The sequence below is a fragment of the Rhipicephalus microplus genome, chromosome 8 (assembly GCF_043290135.1).
Source record: "Rhipicephalus microplus isolate Deutch F79 chromosome 8, USDA_Rmic, whole genome shotgun sequence".
Lineage (NCBI taxonomy): Eukaryota > Metazoa > Arthropoda > Arachnida > Ixodida > Ixodidae > Rhipicephalus > Rhipicephalus microplus.
This window is the reverse complement of record NC_134707.1, coordinates 77,683,113-77,708,252: the sequence shown is the minus strand read 5'-3', so window position 1 is coordinate 77,708,252 and position 25,140 is coordinate 77,683,113. Positions and strand designations below refer to the sequence as shown.

General features: G+C 45.3%; 2 protein-coding genes across 4 annotated transcripts in view; both read left to right on the top strand.

Annotated features, from left to right (window-relative positions):
- LOC119185000 (protein dispatched homolog 1-like) overlaps positions 1 to 25,140 on the top strand; it is a 495,836-nt gene that overhangs the window by 418,343 nt on the left and 52,353 nt on the right. For 2 of the 3 annotated variants that reach the window (XM_075872171.1, XM_075872170.1), the window contains exons 7-9: positions 14,227 to 14,436; positions 16,501 to 16,741; positions 20,679 to 20,923. In XM_075872171.1, the coding sequence (XP_075728286.1) occupies positions 14,227 to 14,436; positions 16,501 to 16,741; positions 20,679 to 20,923 (696 nt within the window). The remainder of the gene's footprint in view (positions 1 to 14,226; positions 14,437 to 16,500; positions 16,742 to 20,678; positions 20,924 to 25,140) is intronic. The other variant, XM_075872172.1, reaches the window with a different exon arrangement.
- Positions 5,492 to 6,996, top strand: LOC119163849 (chromobox protein homolog 3-like). Its single transcript, XM_075872162.1, has one exon. It carries the CDS (start codon positions 5,781 to 5,783, stop codon positions 6,330 to 6,332), a length of 552 nt encoding a protein of 183 aa, XP_075728277.1. The 5' UTR covers positions 5,492 to 5,780; the 3' UTR covers positions 6,333 to 6,996.

Below are 25,140 nucleotides of genomic sequence, written 5' to 3'. Positions count from 1 at the left end.
GTAGATGGCAGCTATAAAAAAGTGATCTTTTTCGAAAGCGAACGTTTTGAATGTACACGGTGACTGGCACTTTGAGAAATATTTGCATGGCATGGGTGTAAACTTATTCAATTTCCGTCGTGGCATGTGCAATTCAGTTTTCAACGAGGTACGGCGTTGGCGGCAGCATGGTTTTGAGCTGCTGTGCGCGAGGTCACGGATAAGATTCTCACTCATTGCGCAAAAGTTTGATCGGATGCGAATGAAAAAAAAAAGAAAGATGATACACTTCTTGCCGTGCGTTAGGCTGAGGTTAACATATCCTCGTGGAGATTGAAGTGAAATTCTGCCGCTGCGTTTCTCAATAACCCAGTGAAAATTCACGTGGTGCACAACGCGACAACCTAATAATATCGAATATTCTCTGACACATGCTTGCTGCATTTGACACCTATAACGTGTTTTCGTACCCATATTGCTCCTTCCTTCTAATGCGCATTGTCACTTCGTAAGATCGAGCCATGAAAGTACAAAGTAGATAAGAAACGAAAATCTCCACTGGTTCCATTAACGCGTATCAGGGATCCGATAATACACGAGTTTTAGCCGTGGTGAAGCGTATATGCAGATTCGGCAACGCTACAACACGCTTCTAGATCACGCGTAGTCGTATCTATCACCCGGAAATCATGCACACGAGTTTTAGCCGTGGTGAAGCGTATATGCAGATTCGGCAACGCTACAACACGCTTCTAGCTCACGCGTAGTCGTATCTATCACCCGGAAATCATGCACACGAGTTTTAGCCGTGGTGAAGCGTATATGCAGATTCGGCAACGCTACAACACGCTTCTAGCTCACGCGTAGTCGTATCTATCACCCGGAAATCATGCACTTTCATTTTTCTGCACACCGCGCATAAGCTGAGATGTACCCAATCGCAGATGATCGCGTCAAATTGAACAATCTTCGTGAACCACTCTAAAGAGCCCGCGAGGGCTGATTAAATACAGTCTCATTTCTCCAAGATCTCTAGATCGGGGAATAGATCTGTACGGCACTGTCCAATAACATGTCCCGCAGCACACACGAGTGTCATTATGCCGCCACCGTCCCCTACAAACACACGTACACAAAGCAAACACGTCCGTGGTCCCGGCGATGCTGCCTCCTCCGGCGAATCTTGCTTCCAGCGAGCGGGGTGAAACGTGTTTGTCATCTCGCCGCTGGCGCCGACCACCCAAGCTTTGTCGAACGGCCATAGCGGTCTAGGCGCCTCCGAGGGGCGATACATGGACATCTGGTACTGATTTGAGCGTCGGCGGCTCATCAGTCAGAGATGCACAGCACGGTGGTCCGACGCCCGTAATCGGCGGAAGTTCGGCATCGTGGCTTTCACCAGGGCACAAAGACGCCACGTGTCGCATCTCTGCGCGGACCCGGAGGACAGCGGTGCTCCATATGGTAATTTCAGCCACGCAGCGCCCAGCTAGTGGAAACGGCAGGGCGTCTTGGCGCTGCTCCTTATCTCCACAAAATGAGGCGGCCGCCTTTCTTCCGTTCTGGCGGGCCGCGGCAAAAGGGTGGCCCGCCAAACGCAACAATGCGGACAAGTGAACACACCACCGGATGCGTCATCGGGTGTCTCTTTGAATGCGTGATAAAAAAGCAAAAGTTAAGTGTTCGGCGCAGCCTAAAGCTGCATCAAGTACGTAAAATACGATTACAGGGTAAAAATGTTTGTGTTTAAGCACAATCAGTCTTTGACCACATATTAGACGGGAACAGAGTGATCCATAGGTCCGGCATCTCGCCTGGTTGCCGATCGACAAAGCATGTCGCCCATCGCCAGTCGGCGTGACTGGCGTCTCAACGACCGGCGAAAAAAATAAGGAACACCTGTTTTTGCGACGGGAGTTCACAAGTATTTTTTTTAACTTTGTCCGGTAACGCAAAGCGCAAAGGTTGTGCTTAATAATATGCACTGCCACTGCCACATAGTCAAGTTGCGCCAGCTATGGAAGAACAACAATTCACAAACACGAAATACATAGGCCCTCCGAGATTCAAAGAGCGCCCCCACTAAGCCTGCTGCATTGATCGTTTCAGTATGATTTTCGAAAATGGTGCCGAATCCGCGCGAATAATTTGCTGTCGAAGCTCAAGGACATGAATCTAAAACGAATAATAGCACCGTGTTCGTAGCGAACGAGCTGCAGACCGCACGACGGTCACCTGATGGATTCCAGGTGGACTGCTTTCGGCGGTGCGGCCTGTGCACCAGCTTCTCCGCAGCGCATGGTTACTAGCGGCGTTGGAAAACAAGGGCTCTCATCTGCTACCTTAAGGTAGCATATACAGTGACCCTAGAGCACATCGCTGTTGGGTGATGCCTAGCACTCATTTTTTGTGGACTTTCAACATCAGTTAAGGTAAAACTATAATTCTTTTTTATGGAACAGAACCATGCTCGTTGCCGCCGATGTGATGAACGATCTTCACATTTGCGCCACAATCAGAAAAAAAAATGTTTTCCGAGCGGTGAACAGTCCCTTAACGCAGCTTCACCACACAAAATAATAATAATAGTAATAATAAAATAAGATACAAATAAATAAAACTGCAACGATGACGATATTATCAGTGTAACACAGTTAAGTCAGATTAATAAGATAACAGCATTAATAGCGAACTGACTTGGTCCATCAGCGGGAAGAGCAGATTTCCTTGTTTCTTTCGTTGTTGTTGTTTTTTTTTTTTTTCAGAATTCCGGCGGCAACGTCGTAGGAGTGCTCTCGCGTTTTATTTTCAATTTCGTTTAAATGTCAGAGGTATCTCAATTTCGTTAATTGACTGGTCGCTCGCTGTGGTCACCGGGCGCCCCATCGATCCTATCTCATATCTTTCACTTTACACGTACGACACATGCACCCCTTTCTGAATCATTCAGAGCGGTGAGAAAACCAGAGAGAGAGAGAGAGAGACGAGAAAAAAGGAAGGCAGGGAGGTTAACCAGATGCTAGTATCCGGTATGCTACCCTACACTGGGGTTGGGGAATAGTGGGTTGAAAGAGAAAGGAAGAGTTCACGATCTGCTCGTGAGAAAACCATCGCGCGTGAAAAGGTCACCGTGTGATGCGCTAGCAGCACTAAATTTAGAAAGGAACTTTTCAAATGAACGAAACGTAAGGTTCCACAGAAAGCTCTCTGTTTCCAATCGGCATGACAGGTGCGTGGTTTAGTGTGAAACATACGCCCGGGCCGGTAACCATGGCCAACGGGTTTGTAACTCCATGCCTGGCATAGCGCGCCGCTATCGGAGGAGTAGAATATAGAGCACAGAGTAGACCCTAGAAACTCTGGCTGGCACACACACTGGGGGACTGGCCAAGAGCCAATCAGTTTTTAAAAAATTGTGGGATTAAAGTTCAAATTCTGATTAATTAAGACATAATGTGTACATTTGAACAAGAACTAAGAATAGAATAAAAATGGAGCCAATTTGAAGCAATGTGTCGCCAGAGTTTGGGGGAAAAAAGCAATTCTATAAAATATAATTTAAACTAAACCTTTTTGAGCCTTCCGGTCATTCAAACGATGACGTAGCTAGAGCACCTGCAATTTCATTTATACGCAGGCCCTCGCGCCCTGGAACCCAATTTAACGTGATTAAATTTATGGGCATTGGAACCAATGATTTGAAAGTATTGACAACGTACGTCTCTTAATTTGCTGTGGGGAACGAACGTACCGACAGCAAATTCCTCAAAATTATTGTGGAGCTTTAACTGATGCTGATAATTAACGCAGAGCTAGAATGACCGCTGAGAGTTCTGCTGCAAAGATGAGCTGAAAATGGGGAAGACGAAGGGAAAAACGGCCATTTTAGAGTAGGAGAGAAAAGCGCAATTCCACATTTTTCTTCACTTTGTGAATCATTCGTCTCTATATATATGAAGTACTGTCTCTAGTGCCATATACATAGCGTTAAAGTGGTGCGACGTTAGTTTCGCATTGTTTTTTGTTTAATGTGATCAAACTGTATTCTGACGGAATCGTTGCAATTATACTTATTATACACATCTCATTAATTTGAAAGCGTTACTCCGTCGCTTGTATCACAACATCATGCAACACCCAGTGCCCGTGAGTGCAAAAAAAAAAATAATAAATGCAGCCATCGCAGGTATGCCGGTCGATGCGTAATTGTAGGCGCCGTTCTCCGATATATGACGCTCTGTCTACCGTAGGCTTGGTCAACCGCCCCAGAAATGCTGATAGATCAGTCCAGGTGATTTGTCATTCCGCGTTTGCGCATTGCATCGTCGCCTGGATATGAACCCACGACAGTCGTTGTTGCCTGTAAAGTGATGCGCTTGTTGTGCGCTAGGGTAAATAGATGGGAGAGAGCATTGTGCAATGTGAGAGAAAGAAAAGTGCTGTACGTCAAGCACGCAGATGCAAGCAAACCATCGCTATGGCCCCCGCAATTCTCGTGATAGGGCTCGGTGGCTTTTAAAAGTATGTCATGATCGTTGAAAACGCTTCTTCCGTGTTACTCTCAAGTGACGCGTTGCTAAAAAAAGTTCACTAATGTTTGTGCGTAATTAACTGCCACTTATATGCTCTCGCCGTGCTCTTACGTCAATAGTCAATATTATTGCCACTTATATGCTCTCGCCGTGCTCTTACGTCATTAGTCAATAGTTTCGCGAAGGATCCGTTGCTTGAAGCAAATAAAGTTGTTGAATCAACACAAAAGGGCGGCAATATGACTGTTGGTTGGATTCGAGGAAGTTTGTCCTCGCGCACAGCACGATCGAGATACACATCTCATTATCTTCTACACATGTACAGTGTTGCTTCCGTAGTTGTAAGCTTTGGTGCGTATTAGTGCAGTGCCATCGTTGTTTACTGCTGTCAGTGAAATATTAGTGCCCCCCAGCTGAATGAAGGCAGCGGACGATTAATACAAACGAAAAATGCTTCGTCGGGCCACCATTCCTCGGCGGTCCCGCCTCGGAAACCACTTTATTCGAACGTTTGAATCCCCTTCGCTGCTTTTTCTCGTGTTTCCGTTTACTTCTTCCCTCTTTTTGCGCGGTTGTTTGAATCCTCGCCGCCCGGGACCGTCCGTCTCCGCGGCGCGCCTTCTACATTGTTTTTCATTAGCATTTTTTTTCCTCCTCCCTTTTGTCCGATCAGAGCCGCAAAGCCGTAGAGCGGTAAAAGGTCGCGTGTCAACAACCTCGAAAGATGTAGGAATGTGGCGGCTCCTATTGCCCATCTTTTGAAGCAATTGGCGCTGCCCGGTGCGGCGCGTTCGGTTCTAACGTGACGTTGAAACCTTGCACTGACGTCACGAAAACGCTCTAGGTGCAGGGTTTTTTTCACGTTGTTCTCTTAATCGAAAGCAGCGCAGCGTCAGGAAAAAATGAAATCGAACGCGCCGGTTACCAGTTGCGAAACGGGATTGGCTCGCGCCCGCTAGTTGGTTGGACCAATAGTGAGCGCCGCTGCATTCCTTCGTTCAGTTGCCCGTAGGCCTAGCCAGAGCCGTTCACGTTGTTACCGGCGTCTCTGTGACTTGCGCGTTTCGCCATAACGCGCTCCTTTCTTTCTTTTGTTCGACGAGTTTTCAACGGTCGCAAGCTATCCTTCGTTTCTCGGACGCATTCGGTGTGCATGGCGCGCGGATTGGATTATTAGCGCCTACCTGAAGCCGTCGTCTTCACAGCGACGTTTTGACTCGCGCTTGGCGCGCAACGCTACACACTCAACCGGGCGTCCCCCACCACCCAATGGAACAAACCGGCAAGAGGACCGACAAGAAGAGAACGCACAAAGACGGCACCCCGGGGGAACCTGAGGAGTTCATCGTTGAAAAGATACTCGACCGGCGCGTGAGGCAGGGCAAAGTCGAATACCTGCTTAAGTGGAAGGGATACGGTGACAGCGAGAACACTTGGGAACCTGAGGAGAACCTCGACTGCCCGGGTCTCATATCGCAGTTCGAAGAGAAGCGCAAGCAGAAGGCCGAGTCACAGTCGACCAAGATGAAAGACGACGCCGACGCCCCGAGCCGCAAGAAGAAAAAACAGGACGGCGATGCCAAGCCACGTGGGTTCGACCGCGGCTTGGACCCGGACCGCATCATTGGAGCCACCGACTCGTCCGGTGAACTGATGTTCTTGATCAAGTGGAAGGATTGTGACGAGGCTGACATCGTGCCTGCTCGAGTCGCAAATGTTCGCTGCCCGCAGGTGGTGATTCGTTTCTATGAAGAGCGTCTCACTTGGGACACTTGCGGCGGGCGAGACGAAGACACCTCCGACAAGGCGGCCAAGGCTTAGCAAGCTCGAACGGAGGGGAAAAACAAAATGCCCGCCATTGACCATCCACCGGCTGCAAATTAGCTCGTCCAGCGTTTCGCTCTTGTTCGAAATGGGTGGACTGGGCTAACTCTTCCAAAACCACAGCGTAGCTCCTGTTTTTCTTTGTGTTCCCCTTGTGGTTTTTTTTTTCCTTTGCTTCGAGTTCTTTTCAGCCATTCGTTCCTCTGTTTGTGAGTTCTTGTTCAATGCTGTTTTTATCCGGACTCCCTGCATCGGACACTGTGCGTTGACAAAACCAACTGACTTTGTTTTTTTTTTGTTTTTCACGGTGCCGTGAACGTCCAAGCTAGGACTTTATTCCGTGCCTACGTATTGGCTTTATGAAAATATGTAACCTCATAGGCGCGGGAACTTCACAGCGCCCCGCCCGCAAGGGTTGTTGGCCGACGTTTACGAAGTTGAAAAACAAAATCCATAGCTTTCTGGCAACGAAATGTGATCCACCATTTGAGATGTTTGTCTTGACCAGGTTGCGGCCTGTTAGCGTATAATCCCCCCTTTTCTTTCTTTTTTGTTCATTATCTTTTTTTCTCGCTACTCGTTCACATTTCTGGTTTCAATCGTTCGTTGTGGTGTTTGCTATTGTACAAAACAGGAGCTCTCATTAAAGAACTTTTTTGAACCCTTGACAAATTTATTTGGCGGGAAACATGATTTTTTTTTTAACGGGTCACTGCTGCTGTCAGGCGTGTGCTGTATTTGTAGAACAGTTGGGACGGTTGCATATCGCTTTTGGGCCGCTGTTTGAGGTAACGGTGCGCCTTGGCACGGCATGTCGTATCGTAGGTCACTGTTTTTAAGCAACTCTCGGCTGTGTCATGCACTATCTATGCCTTTCAGAAGTACAGGTTTTCAATTTATAAACATATTTCACTGTGCCACGTGCACACTTGAAACAGTGATATGAAGAATGCCTGCAGATTCTTGATGCAGTGCTCTCTTTGGCACTATGCCGTAAATTTAGGATCCCGGTTGGCCACTATGAATAAAAAAAAAAAAGGTTGCACAGTTGTAATGAATATGTCAGCCAGCTTTGTTGTGTCTAGCTTCTCAAGAAGTGTCGCATTTCTTTAGTAAATTCAGCAATAAATTCGGGCTTTTTGAACAGTGCAGCCTTGCAGTAGGAATCTTGCACCACAGAGTGCAAGATTCCTACTTATACAAGACTGCACTGCTATGCTACTATAAGCCAGTGGAAGATATGCAGTTTGTCCAATAATGCCATGCAGAATAGCTAAGAATCTGTCCCAGATTATGAACACTGAAGTGAAATCGTGTAACTAAGGCTGAGTTTCAAGTGCAACTGTATTTGCAGTTTGTCACGTAATGTTACGCAGCAAAGGCAGGACTTGCTGTTGCTGTATATGAACACAGAAGTGGCATCTTGTTTGTCAAATACGACTACTTCTCCATGACTTCACTGCGGGCATTGTAGCTGCATGCAATCTTAGCCGCACTTTAAGTTCTCGATTGTCTCGGCTTGCACGGGGGAGCGTGTTTTCACACTCAATAGGTTTTTTTTTTTTTTTTTGTCGGGATTTTTTTTTTTTGTCGGGATTTATGCACATGTAATCAACCAGACATTGTGCTTACTGTGACTTAAGTATTTCACAGCATATCGGGGGGCAAGATGGACTGGTAAAGGCATTACAATCTGCGCATTTCAAATGGAAAACGTTCGTTTCGACTCCATTTGAGGCCTGCTGGCCAGCTCCTGTAGAAATTAAACCCCATGTGTAATAAAATTTTTAAATTTCTACTCAGACCATCATAGAAAGCTTGTGCAGACTAACATTTCTGAAACTAACCATGCTACCCCATTACCGATAGTCGAAAAACAAAGATGGTGATTTCAGAGATGTGTGAGCAATCTCGGAGGTAAAGTTTCTGGACATACACTGCAGCTACATCTGCCATGTGCACTCAACTGTTTAGCTGCAGTTTGAAGGCTGTTAACAATGAAGCTATCACATTACGAGCCCTGAGGCCCCTCAAATATTGCTCCAATGGTGTGTGCTACTTATAAATTGCCATGTTAAAACTGTGTCGGTTCCAATTTTGTATTTCATAAACTGGAAAGACTAGAATAAATACGAATGGAGGTCACATATTCAGGACTTGACTGTGAGAGACTGGAAACAGGCGGACATTGAGGCTATATGGTCGGCCTTCCCAGTCCGAAAACCACATGACGAGGCCTGGACTCGCACCCGTCTCACCAGGGTCCGTTGAGACTCCAGCGAGAAGCGGTTAAGGAGGGCGATCCCCCACGCCTCTCGAGAAGCGGTAGAAGAAGTGGGCAGGTGAAGATTTTTCGCAGGTGCCCACACCATGTGGAAGATGTCACAAACTTCCCCACAATGTGGGCACCACGCATAGATGTTTGGGTCAAAGTGTTTGATAATTGCAGGACAGAGTAGAGTACCTGTCTGCAGGCGCCTTAATGTTTGCCCATCTGCTTTACTCAGCTCCTTTGCAAGAACCTAGAAAAGGCGGTGAGCATCACGGTAATAAAACATAATTTCTTTGAACTGCAGCAGTGGTGTACTGGTCGGTAGTCATAAGCGCTGGGGGGAGGAGCCCCGTGGGTAAGTGATCAAACGGCCGCGTCAGCAGCCTCATAACCTTGTAAACCCTGATGGCCAGGAGCCCATATTACACATTTCAAAGTTGCATCAGCAACAGCCCGTCTTACAATATGGCTAGCTAAGGGGGATATCTCCCCTGCTAGGTAGTGAGCACACACTTTTTTTTCGAATCCGTTATCATCGTTGTGTAAATACAGCAAACAAAAATGACAATGAACGTTTTTAGAGAAACGTACAATGTAAACTGGTCTATGCCGAGTGCATTTCTCATTGGAGCTTACTCCAAGTGGTCACCTTGCAAGTAAAGTGTCGTGCTGCAGAGCTCTGTGGGTCAGGTTTGACTTGTGACGACATCAGCAGGCATTTTGACGAGGATAAAATGGTCCACCATGAGGGAGTGCATTTCTCATTGGAGCTTACCCCAAGTGGTCACCTTGCAAGTAAAGTGTCGTACTGCAGAGCTCTGTGGGTCAGGTTTGACTTGTGACGACATCAGCAGGCATTTTGACGAGGATAAAATGGTCCACCATGAGGGAGTGCATTTCTCATTGGAGCTTACCCCAAGTGGTCACCTTGCAAGTAAAGTGTCGTACTGCAGAGCTCTGTGGGTCAGGTTTGACTTGTGACGACATCAGCAGGCATTTTGACGAGGATAAAATGGTCCACCATGAGGGAGTGCATTTCTCATTGGAGCTTACCCCAAGTGGTCACCTTGCAAGTAAAGTGTCGTACTGCAGAGCTCTGTGGGTCAGGTTTGACTTGTGACGACATCAGCAGGCATTTTGACGAGGATAAAATGGTCCACCATGAGGGAGTGCATTTCTCATTGGAGCTTACCCCAAGTGGTCACCTTGCAAGTAAAGTGTCGTACTGCAGAGCTCTGTGGGTCAGGTTTGACTTGTGACGACATCAGCAGGCATTTTGACGAGGATAAAATGGTCCACCATGAGGGAGCAGTAGTTAGAGTGCCCGGCTGCTGAACCGAAGGTCGCCGGTTAAACCCAGCTGTGGCGGTTGCATTTATGGGGAGGCGAAACGGTAGAGACCCGTCCACTGTGTCATGTTGGTGAACGTTAAAGGACACTAGGTGGCCGAAATTTCTTGAGCCCTCCACTACGCCATCTCGTATAATCGTAGCTTGGTTTTGAAACGTAAGACCCCAGATATTAATACCATGCATGTAAAATGCATGAGCGCCTGGGTAAATACAAACAGGCGCACATTGAGGAACCCGAGGCATTCAAAATCGACCCAGTGCCACCCTCCATCATGGCATGCCTGTCAATCTTTGTTCTGGCACGTAAAACTCTCAGACGTTGTCACTCATTGTAGCTCCTCTGGGCTCTCACCGAAACTTCGGCAGGCTCTCACTAAACTTGTATTCTTTCTTTGTTCTGGTGGTTTTCCAAGCTTGCGGCTACAACATGCATCCAAGAAATATTTGTTCATACTTACCTACTGCTAGCACAAAGCACGGATCTCTTTCTACTCCAGATGGAATGGACAGCTCGCACATAACGCCATGCACACATCTTTGGACATGCTCGTACTACAAAACTGCAACCAGAACGGCGTCCAAGCAGCATGTTTGCTGGCGCGGTTAAAAGTTTACATCTGATAAGGACGTCACTGGACTGTTGCTGGCATCTCTGCTTGAAAAACAACCACTTGCTAGGGAGCCCCTAAACAACTCGGAAGTTCTGAGACCACGAAGCGGCTTTCTTTTAGCTTCCAATATCCTTTATAAAAACGCTGTCTCAATCTTGTCATCTATTTTATCGCGCAACATGGGGACAGTGTCGGCACTGAGCTTATTAAAACTCGCGATTTTCATCTATATGCCGTTATTCCTGCTAGCACATTGAAAAACGCACGAAACAAAGTGGATTGTGCATGATAGTTCTGCGATACGAGGCCGGACAAACACGCGACTGCACTGCAGAGCATGGTAAGAGACCATTATAGCATGGTAGGAGCATGGTAGGAGCATGGTAGGAGCATGGTAGGAGACCAATACAAACCAATCTAGAGCCAATTTCCTGGTGGATGTGACGCAAACAGACCACTGGCACAAAAAATCGTGACAGACCACTGGCACAAGGAACTAACGCTTGGAGAGAACGACGTGCTCATTCTCTGTAATTGTAGAGGTTGCTTAGGGGCCATCGAGCTATCATGTACAGACAACGTGCTCATGGTGATGCTAAATCTGGCTTCCTGCAGCACTGGTAGTACAACACGGTGGCTTCAGGGACGTCCTGTGCTTGTCGCAGGCAAGGTTACTTACCTGCGGTTGTGACACATATTGAGGCACACGACAGAAGTTAAAGAAAACGTGGAGGCATGACACGAGAAATCGTCAAAATAGAAAATCTGCCTGAAGCGGTACTGCTCCCTTGATAACTTCTGGTTATGTTAGAGCTGCGCAAGTTTCAAGTCAATTTATTTCAGTTTGTATCTTATTATTCAGAAATGCATTCAACAAAGATACATTGATACGGGAGGAGGTCTCAGTCTGCACACATCGTGTTAGTACACCACAATGTGGACAAGCTTTGACGAGTCAACTAGACCATCAACTACTCACCCAAAAAACGCAGGATCGAACCCCGCCGTAATTGCTGCTTTTCAATGGTGATGAAATGCTGTAAGCCAGTATACTTAGATGCAGGTGCACCTTAAATAATCCCAGGTGGTGAAATGTACTGGACTATGGCAGTCTCACAATGACATCGTGGCATCACAATGAAATCATTATTACTGAGTAAATGCAACATCATAAGTCAATAAAGTTTTCAAAAAGTGGCACAGTGTCAAATATAAATTTAAACACTGCTTAAAGGAATAAATGAAACTCTCCTTAGTAGCTACAGCCAGTAGATTCCATAAGGAAGCTGATGAAATACTTGCCGTAAACTTGGCATACTTACTTCTGGACTTGGGTGACTATAGTTACTTCATGTAGGGAAGCAGGTGTGCAAAACACTGCCTGGCTACTCTTTTACCTCTCTATCAACTGACATCGATGCTTAGAGCTTATGCAGGCTGTGGGGATGGCTCAGTGTGCTTGGCAAACCTGTAATACTATATTTGGTTCGTACTTCATTTGATTTCAAAGGGGTAAGGCCATCATAATAGTGGCTTGTGCGTTCTTTCCTGCAAGTGTTTCTCATAGCTCCAGGAAGCAAGATTTTTTTATTCTTGCTAAATAATTTTATATTGCCTTTTTTATGGGGACAATTCCCAGTTTCAGTTTCTTGGCTCCGAGTTGGGCTTTGATGTAGCAGTGCAGGCAGCTTGGTCATGTGTGCCAGAGCATCGCAGCTGCAGCTGCTGCGATGACCTGCCTGTATGTACGTGGCGGAGGCCTGGCATGAGCATTTGGGGGGGTGGGAAGGTGCAAAGTCAGGGAGGGTGGTCGCCCACACATGCCTGCGCCAATGACTATGCACTCCGGACTGATGGCGTATGCAAGACGGTTGTTAAAGCTGCTGTTGGAGAAGACGCGCGAGCGGGACTTTTACTGTGGAATCTTTTACGAGACCACAACGACGGCCGATTATGATGGGATAGTCCAGCACAGCCAGCGCTGGTGTCCATAACATGTATTGGGTAGATAAACAAAAACGAGAGCGCAGTTCGAGCAGATTTCGAACCCAGCCATTTTGCGTGCCACTCAGCACTTGTACCGCAGAGTCACGTAGGTACTTGAAACTCCTCCCGAAAAAGACCCTCCGCAGGTGTTATGTTGGACGAGAAATCGCGTTTACAGAGGTAATATAGTGCGGTAGAGGAGTTAAACATCAAGCGTCACAGCCTGCGTGTTGTCTTACCAGCGTGTGGTTTAATGCTTCATCCCAATTACAAAGAGCTTAGGCATAGTTCCCTGTCATCTGCCACAGCCTCAACAAAGCGTATAGAATGCCTTGCAGAAGCTTAGCGGGTAGCTTACCTCTGTAGAGAATGATTAATAATGGCCTAGTGGGTGCTTCCAAAAATTATAATGATTTATGGTGTAGTGGACTACCTGACGCCAAACAGGCAAATAATGAGTGTTCCACCCTTGTCGTCATGGCTACTGGTGGCGCTGACATATGCTCCCACATTTAATGCATGTATATATCCCATAAAGTGGACCGTAGGGATAGCAGCCGTGGTAGCTCATTCAACAGAGCATTGCACGCATTACTCAAAGGTGCCAGGTTCGGTCCCTGACCACGGCAAGCTATGTTTTTGTCCACTTTTCCTTCTTCACATTTATATGAGAAGTACTTCTAATAACATCCCGGATACTTTCCTTGGCATGATTGTCTGTTAGATCTCATCAATAGTTTGTAACAATGTGAAATGACTGGCTGGGAGCATGTCCACGCTTTCTCGACCACACTGTGGTTTTCGGCCGTCTGGCCATGGCTCCCAATGGGTAAAGGTTTTTTTTTTTTTTTGTTTGTTTGTTTTTGCCGAGGTGTCTTTTTCTGAAGGCTCCTGCTGACGCCTGGCCCTGAGCCCATAATGTTTTCCTGTACCCTTCGGTGGGCAAAAAGCAGCCCTCACTGTGATGAAGTTGAGTTTCTTCATCTTATAATATAATTGTTGGGGCTTAACATCCCAAAACCGCACTATGATTATAAGGGACGCTGTAGTGAAGGGCTGCAGAAGTTTTGACTTTCTGGGGTCCTTTAATGTCAAATGTAAGTACACAAGCATCTAGTATTTTAACACTAATCGAAAACGTGGTCCCCACAGCCAGGATTTCATCCCAGAACTTTTGAGTCAGCAGTTGAGCACGATGACGACTAGATCGTTGTGGCAGGTTCAGTTTTTTTATGGGTGTATTAACTTCAAGCACAGATTTTCGTAGGTTCGCCCTCTATCTATTAAAATATGTCTCCCCCAGAATTTCTTCTTTAGAAAAAGAAGAATGCTTTATTTTCAATGAAATGATTTATGAAAAGTTTCTGCTGAAACATCCGCATCCGTAGCCAATATGGCTAGTCAGGGATCCGCTACAGACAAGGCATATTGTGGTTTAATTAGCGAGTACAATCTTTACACTCAGAATTCTATCACGAATCACATATTAAAAATAATTATAGAAATGTGACCTGTACACACATTTCAATGACATTGATATGGTGAGTGGTCCAGTTATCATATTAATGTTTGTCTTGAAGTTTTGTTACAGACACTCCCTTCTGAGTACCTGTTCGCCAAAATTTTGGAGATGCCGTTTCCTAAAATCTTCTGGCTTCTGTTCTCGGCAGGGCTTCGAGCCCCGGGGCACAGTGCTGGCTCAGCGGCTGGCAGCCTGGAAGAACCTGCAGGACGCGTCCACTTGGGACGGTATGCTGTCCATGTACCCGGAGCCGCAGGACGTCACCAAGAAGCCCAGGACCGCCACGACAGCGCCACCTGTTGTCGGAGCTTCTTCTCCCACCCCGCCCTCAGTGCTGCCCTTTGGAAATCATGGAGAGGTGAGCATTTAGCATAACTCCACAATTCCAACCATGAAGCTTTCCTTTTTGAGAAATCCGTGCGGATATCTGCGTGGCTTTATGCTATAGGAGCAGGTGGTTGTCAGTTATCCCTTTCGTAACCCTTGCACCACATTTTTGGATTCTATAGAACTCATTTGCAACATTCAGTATCTGCGGGCATCAAGTTGTCGACGAATTTTCCTTCACACTTCCATTTGCAAGCTTCCTGGCTGGCCTAATTGGAAGGACAACTGCTCAAGAAGAGTGTTCAACTTGATCCTCCGAACAGGACAAATTTTTCATCAACTAAGTAGCTTATTTTTGAGAAATCTAGGTAAATTTCCCTGTGGTTTCGTGCTACACACGGGTACTGCTTGTCAGTTATCCCTTTTATTATAAAGTCTGAAACAGCTATGATTTGCATATTGTGAAAATTGGTGACAGGTCATCAACAAAAGCATTGTTTTTGGCAAAAGGCAATTGGCAAAACATCATGGGAGCCATGCTCAAATAGCAAGTTATGTAAGCATGTGTCCTGTAGTCTCTCACTCAGTCCTAGTGAAATAAGCAATTGCCCTGGTGCTGAAGTGTTTATTACAAACTCGTAGAACATGTGTGGGTGAGGGTGTACTTGCATTCTTATAATACTTGATCTGCGGTGTTTCATGCCTTGAGTTCTTTCGCGTGGCTGCAACTACCCTTGTTGATGTGCTTGTTCTTCAGAAAACTCTCGATGTTTTCCCTGTGAAGAGGGGCACCTCTGCAGAACATGTGTCTAAAGCTACTACAATCTTGACAGTCCAGACAAAGTGCCGAAATGTCTGATTAATGACTGTGAATGGAGAGACTGGAGTATGTCACCTTCTGAAGCCTCATAAAAAACGAAAAAAAAAAAAAGTTGAGTCCATTTCATTTGTAAAGGGTGGGCAACCAGTGGAGCCGACAGACACAAGATCTTCTTGGGCAGTTGTCTAAGGGATGCATAGGCGTAGAATTTTGTTGTAATGCCTTGTCTTTCCTAGGATGCCATGTACGGATGGCATCGGCATTGCGTCTTGTAATGCTTGTGAGCATCTTTAGCAGCGCCCTAAAGAGCGGGAGTTCAAATGCATGTTTGAGCATCGCAATTCTTGTGGAGGGCTTTTTCCTTGCCACCAGTACACCACTGTATGACAAATCATGACAAGTGCACCGTCACCATAGACTGTCTGGAGACAGCAGCTGCGTTTGTTCTTGGTTCACGCACTCAGTGATTCGCTTGAAAGTAGCATATAATAGCTCCACATTAACCAACTAGCTCTGCTCATCATATGTTGTTGCCTTCTGGAGGAGCACCGGCATGAATTTTAAATACTTTCCGATTGTCGCTCTAAAGAAAATCACTGCTGTTCAGAGCCCTTATACAGGTATTGTGGTGCCTGGGAATAAATTGGATATTTTTTTTAATACTGCTCCTATTAATTGTTTGTTCAGATCTATTTATTCAGATACCTACAGCACCCAACGGGCATTATTGTATGGCTGAAAACAAAGATGAATACTTTACAGGTAGCATAAAACATTAAAAGGTAACATCACAACATCAGCAATACGTTTGAAATTATAGATGACAAAAGAAACATTCCCTTTCAATATCGAAGGGGCAGCTTCTCGGTGACTTGTCATTGAGATGTGACATCAGGGGAAGACAGCAACTTGTGACGTACTACAGGGAGATCTCTCACCTGCTCGTGACGTGAGCAGTGATGAGTTGAGTACCTCGACAGTGATTTTTGCAGTTTAGGTCGCCTTCAGCACGCAGAGTTCACGAACTCTGTAGAACTGTGTTGACTCGTTGGGATAACCTCTGTTGCGGTGGAGCTGCCCTGTCTTTTCTCAGCAATGAAAACTTAAAAATTACAGTAAAATATCCTATACGTGTTGTCTGGCTCCGATGTGTGGTGAACATTAATACTGGATTCCAAAGAAACAAAAAACATCCCTTTCGCCAAGTCCCAAAACCTTGTCAATACTCCTTGAATGCGTCTCCTTCTCTCTTTTAATTTCCGATTCTCCTTTCAGCAGGAAACTCCATCAAATGGAAGTCAGCCAGAAGTGCCCCTCGCAGACGAAGAGGAGGGCTCATACGGTCGGCTCGTCCAGAGTCCGCCGGCGTCCAAAGGTCGCAAGCGCAAGAAAGACCCTCAGGACGCCCGGTCGGAGCCGGGGAGGTCGCGCCGGAAGTTCGGCCCCATGTGGAAGCGTCGGGGAGAAGGCGCGCCGAGGAATCGTCAGCGGCCACACTACTTCTGCAGTGATCCATGTAAGATATTTTGTATTCTGTTTACTTTATGCAGGGTGTTTTAGCTAACTTGCGCATAGTACAGCTGAACCCCTCTATAAGAGACATGCACCAGGCACCAATGTTTTTTATATGACATGTCTTTCGTAATTGTGGCACAACATATGCATTTTCCTATGGCCTGTATTTTTTTGTAGGCACGCTGGTGTCTCTTATACCTATTTGTCTCTTATATCAGTGTCTCTTATAAAGGGGCTCGACTACATTACAGAAACAAACACCTACTACACGCATCCAGTTGGGCCTGTATTGTTATAAGCCATTAGCAGGTTGTCTGGATGTGTTCTCTTGATGTCCCAATTTGTGTAATTAACAAAAAATAACATTGCTTAATTAACCTTTAGGGGCCAATGAACAGGCTCTGACACCTGCAAAACTTGCTCGCTACTTCATGCAGAAGGCCGTGGCAATCACACTCCGCAAATATCACAGTGCAGTGCGTCGTGGTGACACTCCATTTCGAAAAAAAAAAATTCCCACGATCTTCTCCTGCGTCTGTCCGATCTCATCGTACACGCAGTGATGAAATGTCGACCACGGTTTGCATCACCAGCTTCGTCGATTGGTTCTGTACGCTGTGCGACACATTTGCAGTTTGGGGCGCGCTTTTACCGTGCCTTTTCGCCGTGTTGCCAGGTTTAACCTAGCGCTGCTCTGACACGAGGGACACAGAAGAACCCTTTCTTGGTCGTCTGCATTGTGGCCATTGTCGCCTAGGGGGTGTTGTCACAATGAGCTACCCCAACCCTCCTGGCTTTGAGAAGGGTGGGTATATAAGTCGAGCGAAAAACCAAAACCAGCCAAAGCAAGTTGTTTTACACCCTGTAACATTCTTATTGCTGCACTTATTCGTAAAGCTCTTGTGGCAGCATGTCCATATCATACAAGAGTACAGTTATCACTTCACACATTTTCGACTGTGGGGCTGTTTACTAGCCAATGTTGCTGAACAAGCATTATCGTTTTCCTACTGAATATTTTTCACTAAAGGCACTATAGTGCCTTTACTGACAAATATTCAGTAGAAAAATGTTAATATTTGTTCAGCAACATTAAATTATTTCATCTATGCTAAGCTAGCTACCTTGTTTAATTTTTTGCAGCTCTTCATTAAAGTAGGCGAAATTAAAATTACACTTAGTGCAAGTTAGCTGAAGCACCCTGTACACTCGTGCAATGGCCATGGCCATGTAAAGGTCACCTCCTGAACTTCATTAAAAAGGCCACCCCAAAAGTGTGTTTGAAAATCACCAATGTGTTAGCAGCGTCCTTGGTTTTGGACGAGGTTAGCAGCGTTAGCCTTTGTGAGGTGTGAGAATTCCGCAACTCTTTTTGGCGAAACACCCAGGCAGCTGGCTGGTTGTTATAAATTAATTAAAACTGCATGCGACAATGGTGCCCCCGAGAACGTCTGGTTGGAAAAGCAAATGAGCAGAAATGTGCTTCTCGAGGCAAGCACGGCATGTTACTGGAGATGGAGGACTCGCTTCTGCAGTAAGTGACAAAGAAGGATAAAAATGACCATGCTATTTTGAAGGACACAGCTATGCTATTTCGACAGCGGTCAGTGTCCAAAGTGAGCAATCAAATGAACGTGCATCTCGTGAAGTGACCAAACCTTTCTCTCTGCCATCACACATTTACAACCTACCAACGTCTGCCTCAAAACACAAAGCACTTTAAAATTTGAAATTATATTGCCCTTATCAATAGTAACAGCGTACAATGACAGCATTGCCCCTATATGTTTGTTTCCATTCTCTTATCATATTTTAGGTGTAACAAAATACCACTTACATATAAACTTCAGGTAAATTGACTAATTCAGTTATGAGAACTTTTTTTAATATCTTTGATGCCAGCACTATAAAACCTAATGCTAATTTGCATCAGTTCAAGGAAATTCACTGCATAGTTTACTTAAGTTCTGCAAACATCTTCTGGGACACCATCTAAATTCTTCAAGGTCAGGTCGATCATGTTCAAGTACAACCTCTGTTTTTGTTGCATAGTTTTATCATGGCCTTTGCTATCAGCTCCACACGGTGTATCATGGGAGCTAATTGTTGAAGTCTTCATAATTTCCGCGGGAGCTACATGCCTATACCTGCAACCGCGTGATGGCTGTCATGAGTGCCGAATGAAATCCCCATGTCTCCGGGTATTTTATGCAGAAGCATGGTGATGCACCTATACTCGCGGACAAGTTTTCTTGGCAATGAAGGGAAAGCTACGGGGGTGGAGCTACTCTACATGTACACCTCCGCCATGTAGTCCGGTTCGGCTCATGCTTTGAATGATGGTCGGTCTTAAATAGCAACACTGCATTCAGTTTACTATGTCTGCTTAGACAGCCATTTGCGAGTGAAAATTGTCACACGCTTTTTCAACGAGTTGTCATGATAGCTGGATGGGAACATGCACTCATCGAAAGATGAAGACGCCATTTTGACAGTGTACCTAAAACGTGCTATGTTTTCACACATACAGAAATGCGAAATGATGCTTCGTGAAGTAAAATAATTATGAATATGTCCTTGGTGTGCGCTTCCTCTCTTTATAAACAACATTCCGGAGAAAATAAGGTACTGTTGTTATTTATGATTTTCACACGGAAGATGCGAACACAATTTTGGAATTATATTCTTCTGTGGTGGCACATGCCCAGTTTGGCTCTGTAGCCTTCCCTTCATTGCCAAGAAAAGTTTTCCACGAGTATAGAGATACTGAAGTCTTTTTCTGCTTAGCAAAGTTTTGCAGTGGAAGGTGACAATGACTCATAATGACTACAGCCTTAAGTGTCCAACTGCCATAAAAGACTGCTGCACCTTTCACAAGAGCCTCAATAAGCGTAGATTTGAATGCAAATATGTAGCATCATGAATAAATGGGCTGTAATTTCATTTGAACGCTCGATCTTACACTCAACTTGTGGTGACGAGCTGCAATGTAGCTGTGTCAGTTCAGCGAACTATTTAATGAACTTTTTGCTGAGGTCCCTTCAAGTTTATACAAAAGTTTCACTCTAAATTCCCTGATAATATGCATCTTGTTGGCTTGCCACATTGCCAGTGGTGTTACAACGACCCATCGATGTGTCACCCATATTTTTTGGTTTTAATTATTCGATGTTGTTTTTTTTTTCATTTATATTTTCTGATAATGTGCATGGTGTTGAAGTGTCTACCGTGCTTGACAGATAGTTTTGTTTCTCACTGCTGATTGGGAGTGTCGAGAAATGCATTGTGGAGAAGGGTCACCAAGTTTGTTGCCATACCGAATGTTTCGCCCCTAAAAATCATATTGCCAAAGTGCGAGTCATTGGGCTAGCTGGTCGCATATTCGCTAAAGGTAACAACTGTGCAAATTAGACGTTACACCACAAAGGAACATACAGGTCAAGGGCTGAAGTCATATTATATTACATTATTATAATATTATCAATATTTTGCTCTGCCTGTAAAAACATTTTGACAATGTTCTCACGTTGTGAAGAAATTTCTTTCTGCCAAGAATTTTTATATTTCTCTGTCTTTCTCTCTCTCTCTGTGCTTGTTTTCTTGACCATCCAAGCTTTGGCATCCAACGCCGGAGGAATGTGTGCAGTGTGAGAGTGCATGCCAGGTGCCCGCGTTCGTTTAGCGAAGTGGAAGACAAAGACGAAGGCGAAGCAAGTGCGCACCAGCTGAGTTAGTGCGGTGCATTTGCTAGGAGAGTGCTGAAGACGATTCGTGATGATGATAATTTTTGCAAGTGCGTAACGCCATTACAAAAAGTATAACAGCTCCAATGTGAAACTCGTGGTAATTGCACAGGTATAGCTTACCCCTCATACACGCTTATATAAACCGACCCGCCCAGTGGAAGTCTTCAAAGTTGTCGCTCTCACACCTCTCAGCTCGAAACCACGGGCACGTGGTCTTCGGTCCGGCGGTTCTCGGAGCGAACCTGTTCACGCTGGAGGCGCTGCTTTCCATCTGTCGGACAGACCTGGGTGTTCTCCGACGCCCCGACAGCCTGCGACCCATCTGCGAGCGTGTCAGCCCACATCGCTGCTGCACTTCCTGGTCCATACCGCACTTCATCGCGCTGCTGCACAACCGGTCTTCGTGCATGGACATCACGGCCACCGACGTCCAGAAGGTTTGTCGTTCTTAAAAGGCAACATTTTTTGCAATCTCCAAAACTTATACAACTCCTCCCCAACCTCATTATAACAAAGTTCTATATTACTCGAAAGTCAGTTTGTTATATCTGAAAATTCATTTTAAAGGTATATTCCAAACACTATAACTATTGCAAGAATATTTTTTGTACTTTATTATAACTGATATTTCGTTATGTCTGGGTTCGTTATATCGAGTTTTGAGTGGGACTTCATTAAAAGGGGATGGCACGTTCATCCTATCATTAGCATTTTGGAATGGAAAATAGAATAAAAATATTTGGGGTTTTATGTCCCAAAACCAGGGTATGATTGTTAGGCACCGTGGTAGAAGGTTGCAAAAATTTTGACCATCTGGTGTTCCTTGACGTGCCCTGACATCGCACAGTATACGAACCTATACATATAGCGTTTCGCTTCCTTGGAAATGCCACCGCCATGACCATTAGGTCGGCGGCCAAGCACCGCAATCGTAACTGTAACCGAGGCGAACAGCAAAAAGTAGAAGTAGGGGGTTAATTTTGCCTATACATACATGTAAAATGATCTGTAGGAGAATGTTTCAATGTTGGAGAATATCTCAAAATAAGCTCTAGAAGTTGCTGACTTTAAACCCTTCCCACCACAAGCGACCCCCATTTTGTCATGGCGTGCATGACGTCATGTACTGCATCTAGCGCGGAGCGTTCATCTTCTACCAAAGTTTCAACTTTTGCTAATCGTTCAATTCTAAGTGGAGCCAAGCTGAAATATCGCAGCTGCATGCGCAGCTGATCACGAAAAGAAATCACTCTCCGCATGGTCGTCAGCAGGATTTTCTCTTGGGGGGGGGGGGCTGCCAACCAGTGTTGCATTGCCGCTGGGGGAGAGAGAAAGCACTGGTGTGTAGCTTAGGTGAGTGCAAATGGCAGTGAGGCATGAGGGGAAAAATTGCCTCTCCTGCAACTCGTTCTTCCCTAGAATACAGACACTCGCACAGCTACAGCTTGCGACATCACGGCTCGCAAGGCCATTTGCATGTATATAAAAATTATTTGTTTTTAAATTAAGTGCTTTATGAAATGCACCAAAATTTTGCCAGGTTGTTTGTTAACCCACAGTGATTAACACAGATTAAAACTGAAAACTGGGTGTCATGGCGTTTTTAAGGGGACTGAAAGAGAAATAATAAATTGAGCTAGATGTAAAGATTGAGCTTGTGTAAGGATGAGTTTCTCCAATGCCTCCTCTGGAAAGATGCCTACGACTTGAGCCGAAGAGCTGGTTCTCGATCCTCTCATGTTCTCTCCTCCTCCGTTCCCCCAAACAGTGCCGGCTGCGAGCACTCACCGCGGTAGCCGCTTTGAACCAGTTTAAACTTTGCCACCTCTGAGATTAAAGCAATGTCCACTGTCATCTCGGAGGCAACACGGTTGTGTATTTGTGATGGCATAACTTCTGAATCGAGCTGAAATAGTGGTGTCAGCTGTGAGCGCTCCTTGCGGAGAAAATACTGAACTACGAGGAACCTCCCGTCTCCATGGTAAAGCGTGCGACGTTGCAGGCATCTTTCTAGAGGAGGCATTGGTTTGTTATTCTTTTTGAGAACAGGGCACTTGTGAGTGAGAAAACGACGCAATCGAGAAATTTAAGGCGTGCCCTCTGTCAGGCTTGGGTACTTCAATAAATGGTCTCCAATCATTTTTTCTGATTTCTGAGTGGCTTACGAATAGAAAGTGATTTGCACAAACATTGGCAATAAATAGAGGTGCAGTAAGTGCCAGAAATTACAGCCATGACGGTCTCTGGTGCCCGCTTACTCACAGAATGTGGCAGCCGAGGTGAGGACATCAAGTTCTCCATTCGATGCAGGTGACTCAAATCGAGCAGTGGCACTAGAGACCTTCAATAGCTGTTTTCAATATAAAAAATGTCATTTATTCGCATGCAAGAAAGCGGTGGTATACTCAAACACAGGTAGACGATCAATCTAACCAATCGACGTTTTGCTTCAGTTTCCCCTTGAGGAGCCTGTTAATGAACCGCAGGTAGTCAGGATTAATCTTAATGTCCCCTCTGTCACATGCCTCTGAATTGTATCATGATATTTGCTCGTACGACCACAACCCCAGAATCGTTTACCCTTTTAGCCCGCATTCCACAGGCTCAAAAGGTAGTTCATATTTGTTCAGTGAACTGGGAGCGCAGAAACACACAACATACAAAGAAAGAACTATGTGAGCGCTCGTTTTGCGTGATTCTATATCTCTGTCTGTTGTGTGTTCCTGCGCTGCCAGTTATCCGGACAAGTATGAACGCTCACGCCATGCATGGACCTCCTCTATGAACGGCAGACGCGACTATAAGCATTATTGGTAATTTAAGGGCGCACGTTGCAGCATGTACGCACTGCAGCGATGTTCAAGCGGTAAGAGTGTCGGCCTCCTAAGCTGCAAGTATACTAGGTTCGATGCCCAGTGGCACTGGGAACTTACCGGTTTCGCTGATGGGGAAAGAAGTACCCCCGCTTGGTGCTCAACGCTGTGAATACTTTTTTGACAAAGGTGACTTCTCTTTTCCTCTGTTTTTCCTTTCACTCCACTCTCTTCAATGATACTTCACTGTTGTCCCTTGTAAGTAGCAAAGAGGCATTGTTCGTCTCCATAAGTGACTGCCAGTATGAAGTTTACCACCCCACAAGGTTTATAATGAGTCAATGACTGTTTAAGGTACAGCCTTTTCTCTAGGGTGAATCAGCTGAGGAATTCTTTGCCGCATTCAGTTGTGAAAATTAAATCCCTCTGTTTTTAGAAGCCATAAATTCCATAGTGTACCTAAATACTATGTGCTAACATTGATACGATTTGCAGTACTTGCTTTTTAAGTAGATTATGACATTTATTTTGTGTTTTTTTAAGTGTCATAATAAGATATATGTTTCAGCAATGATGCTCTATATTCTTGTGTTTCATTAATGAACTTCATTGTTTAAATTACATGCCTCACAATTATGATAGATTTGATGGATGTGTTTTGATGGGTGCTATGAAAATTGTATGCATTTCAGTTGTGATAGTTCCTTTTCTCATGTTCCTCTTAAACACATTCCTATTTAATATAATTTTACTCCACTTTTGTTATAGCCCCTGAAGGGCTGACGGTGTCAATAAATAAACAAAATTCAAATAGTTCAGTCAGGGGCAATTTCGGGGTGTGTCACGTGGGGGAGGAGCACCCCCTCCATTTTAACCTGCCCCCCCTTTGCCCCCCCATCACCTTCTCCCAAAAGAAAGCATAGTCAAAGAGCAACGCATATGTTTTCTGCCTCGCTGGCTCCATAGAGGATATCACTTGTCATAGGTGCAACCACAATTAAGAAATAAACCATGGCATCACCCCCGACTACTGTTACAACAGTGACTTATGCCATAGCTGTGCAAGGGGTCCTGCATTTGGATAAGTGCTGCAAGCTCTATGTGTTCAAGTCCAGGTGACGTGTCACTAGCATGTTTGACGGGTATTAGTACAAATAGTATTCTTGGCATGCTGAGAGCAGTCTCAAAATGGTCACTTGTTGGGCTAGTTGGTTTGACTTTTTGCATAGGGGAGCGCAGAACTGGTTGGGTGGAAAGAACAGCATCTTTTCTGTCATGCGTTCTTTCTTCCTAATCGATTCCGTGCTTCGTACGTCAAATAGGAGAAGCAGCAACCCATTATGCGGCGCTGGTGTGTAATTTATCATCATCAGCCACAGCTTGCAAACTGAAATGCAAAAATTTAGAGCTTTGTAATGTTGTGCCATTTGGTGCTCAAATAAATAAGAGTCTGAGGTGCTCTTGTGCCCCTGAGTGTTATAAACAGAGTGCTGCTTGCTAGCCGCAGCCCTTCTTTCCCGGGCCACGAATCCACAAGCACGAGTTTATAAACATGGTTCGCTTGGAACTGGTCTGATCCTTTCAGCACGTCTGTCGCAAGACGTAACATGTGATGCACACTCTCTCATTTTTAGCAATGACAGTTTGAGTCAGATCAGCATAATTTTGACTCCAATACTTAATACATTAGAGCTAACATTGCTGTTAGTGGCCAGATATGTAGTGACATGATGCAGTTGTTGTGACCGATTGCTAATAGAAGTCGTTATTCGAAAACAAAAATGTGTTTGAATGCTTGAGTCCTGTAATTGTGCCAAGCAAAAAAAAAAAATTCTGGCTAT

Coding starts and splice junctions, on each gene's coding strand:
- LOC119163849 (XM_075872162.1), top strand. CDS start 5,781: ATGGAACAAACCGGCAAGAGGACCGACAAGAAGAGAACGCACAAAGAC.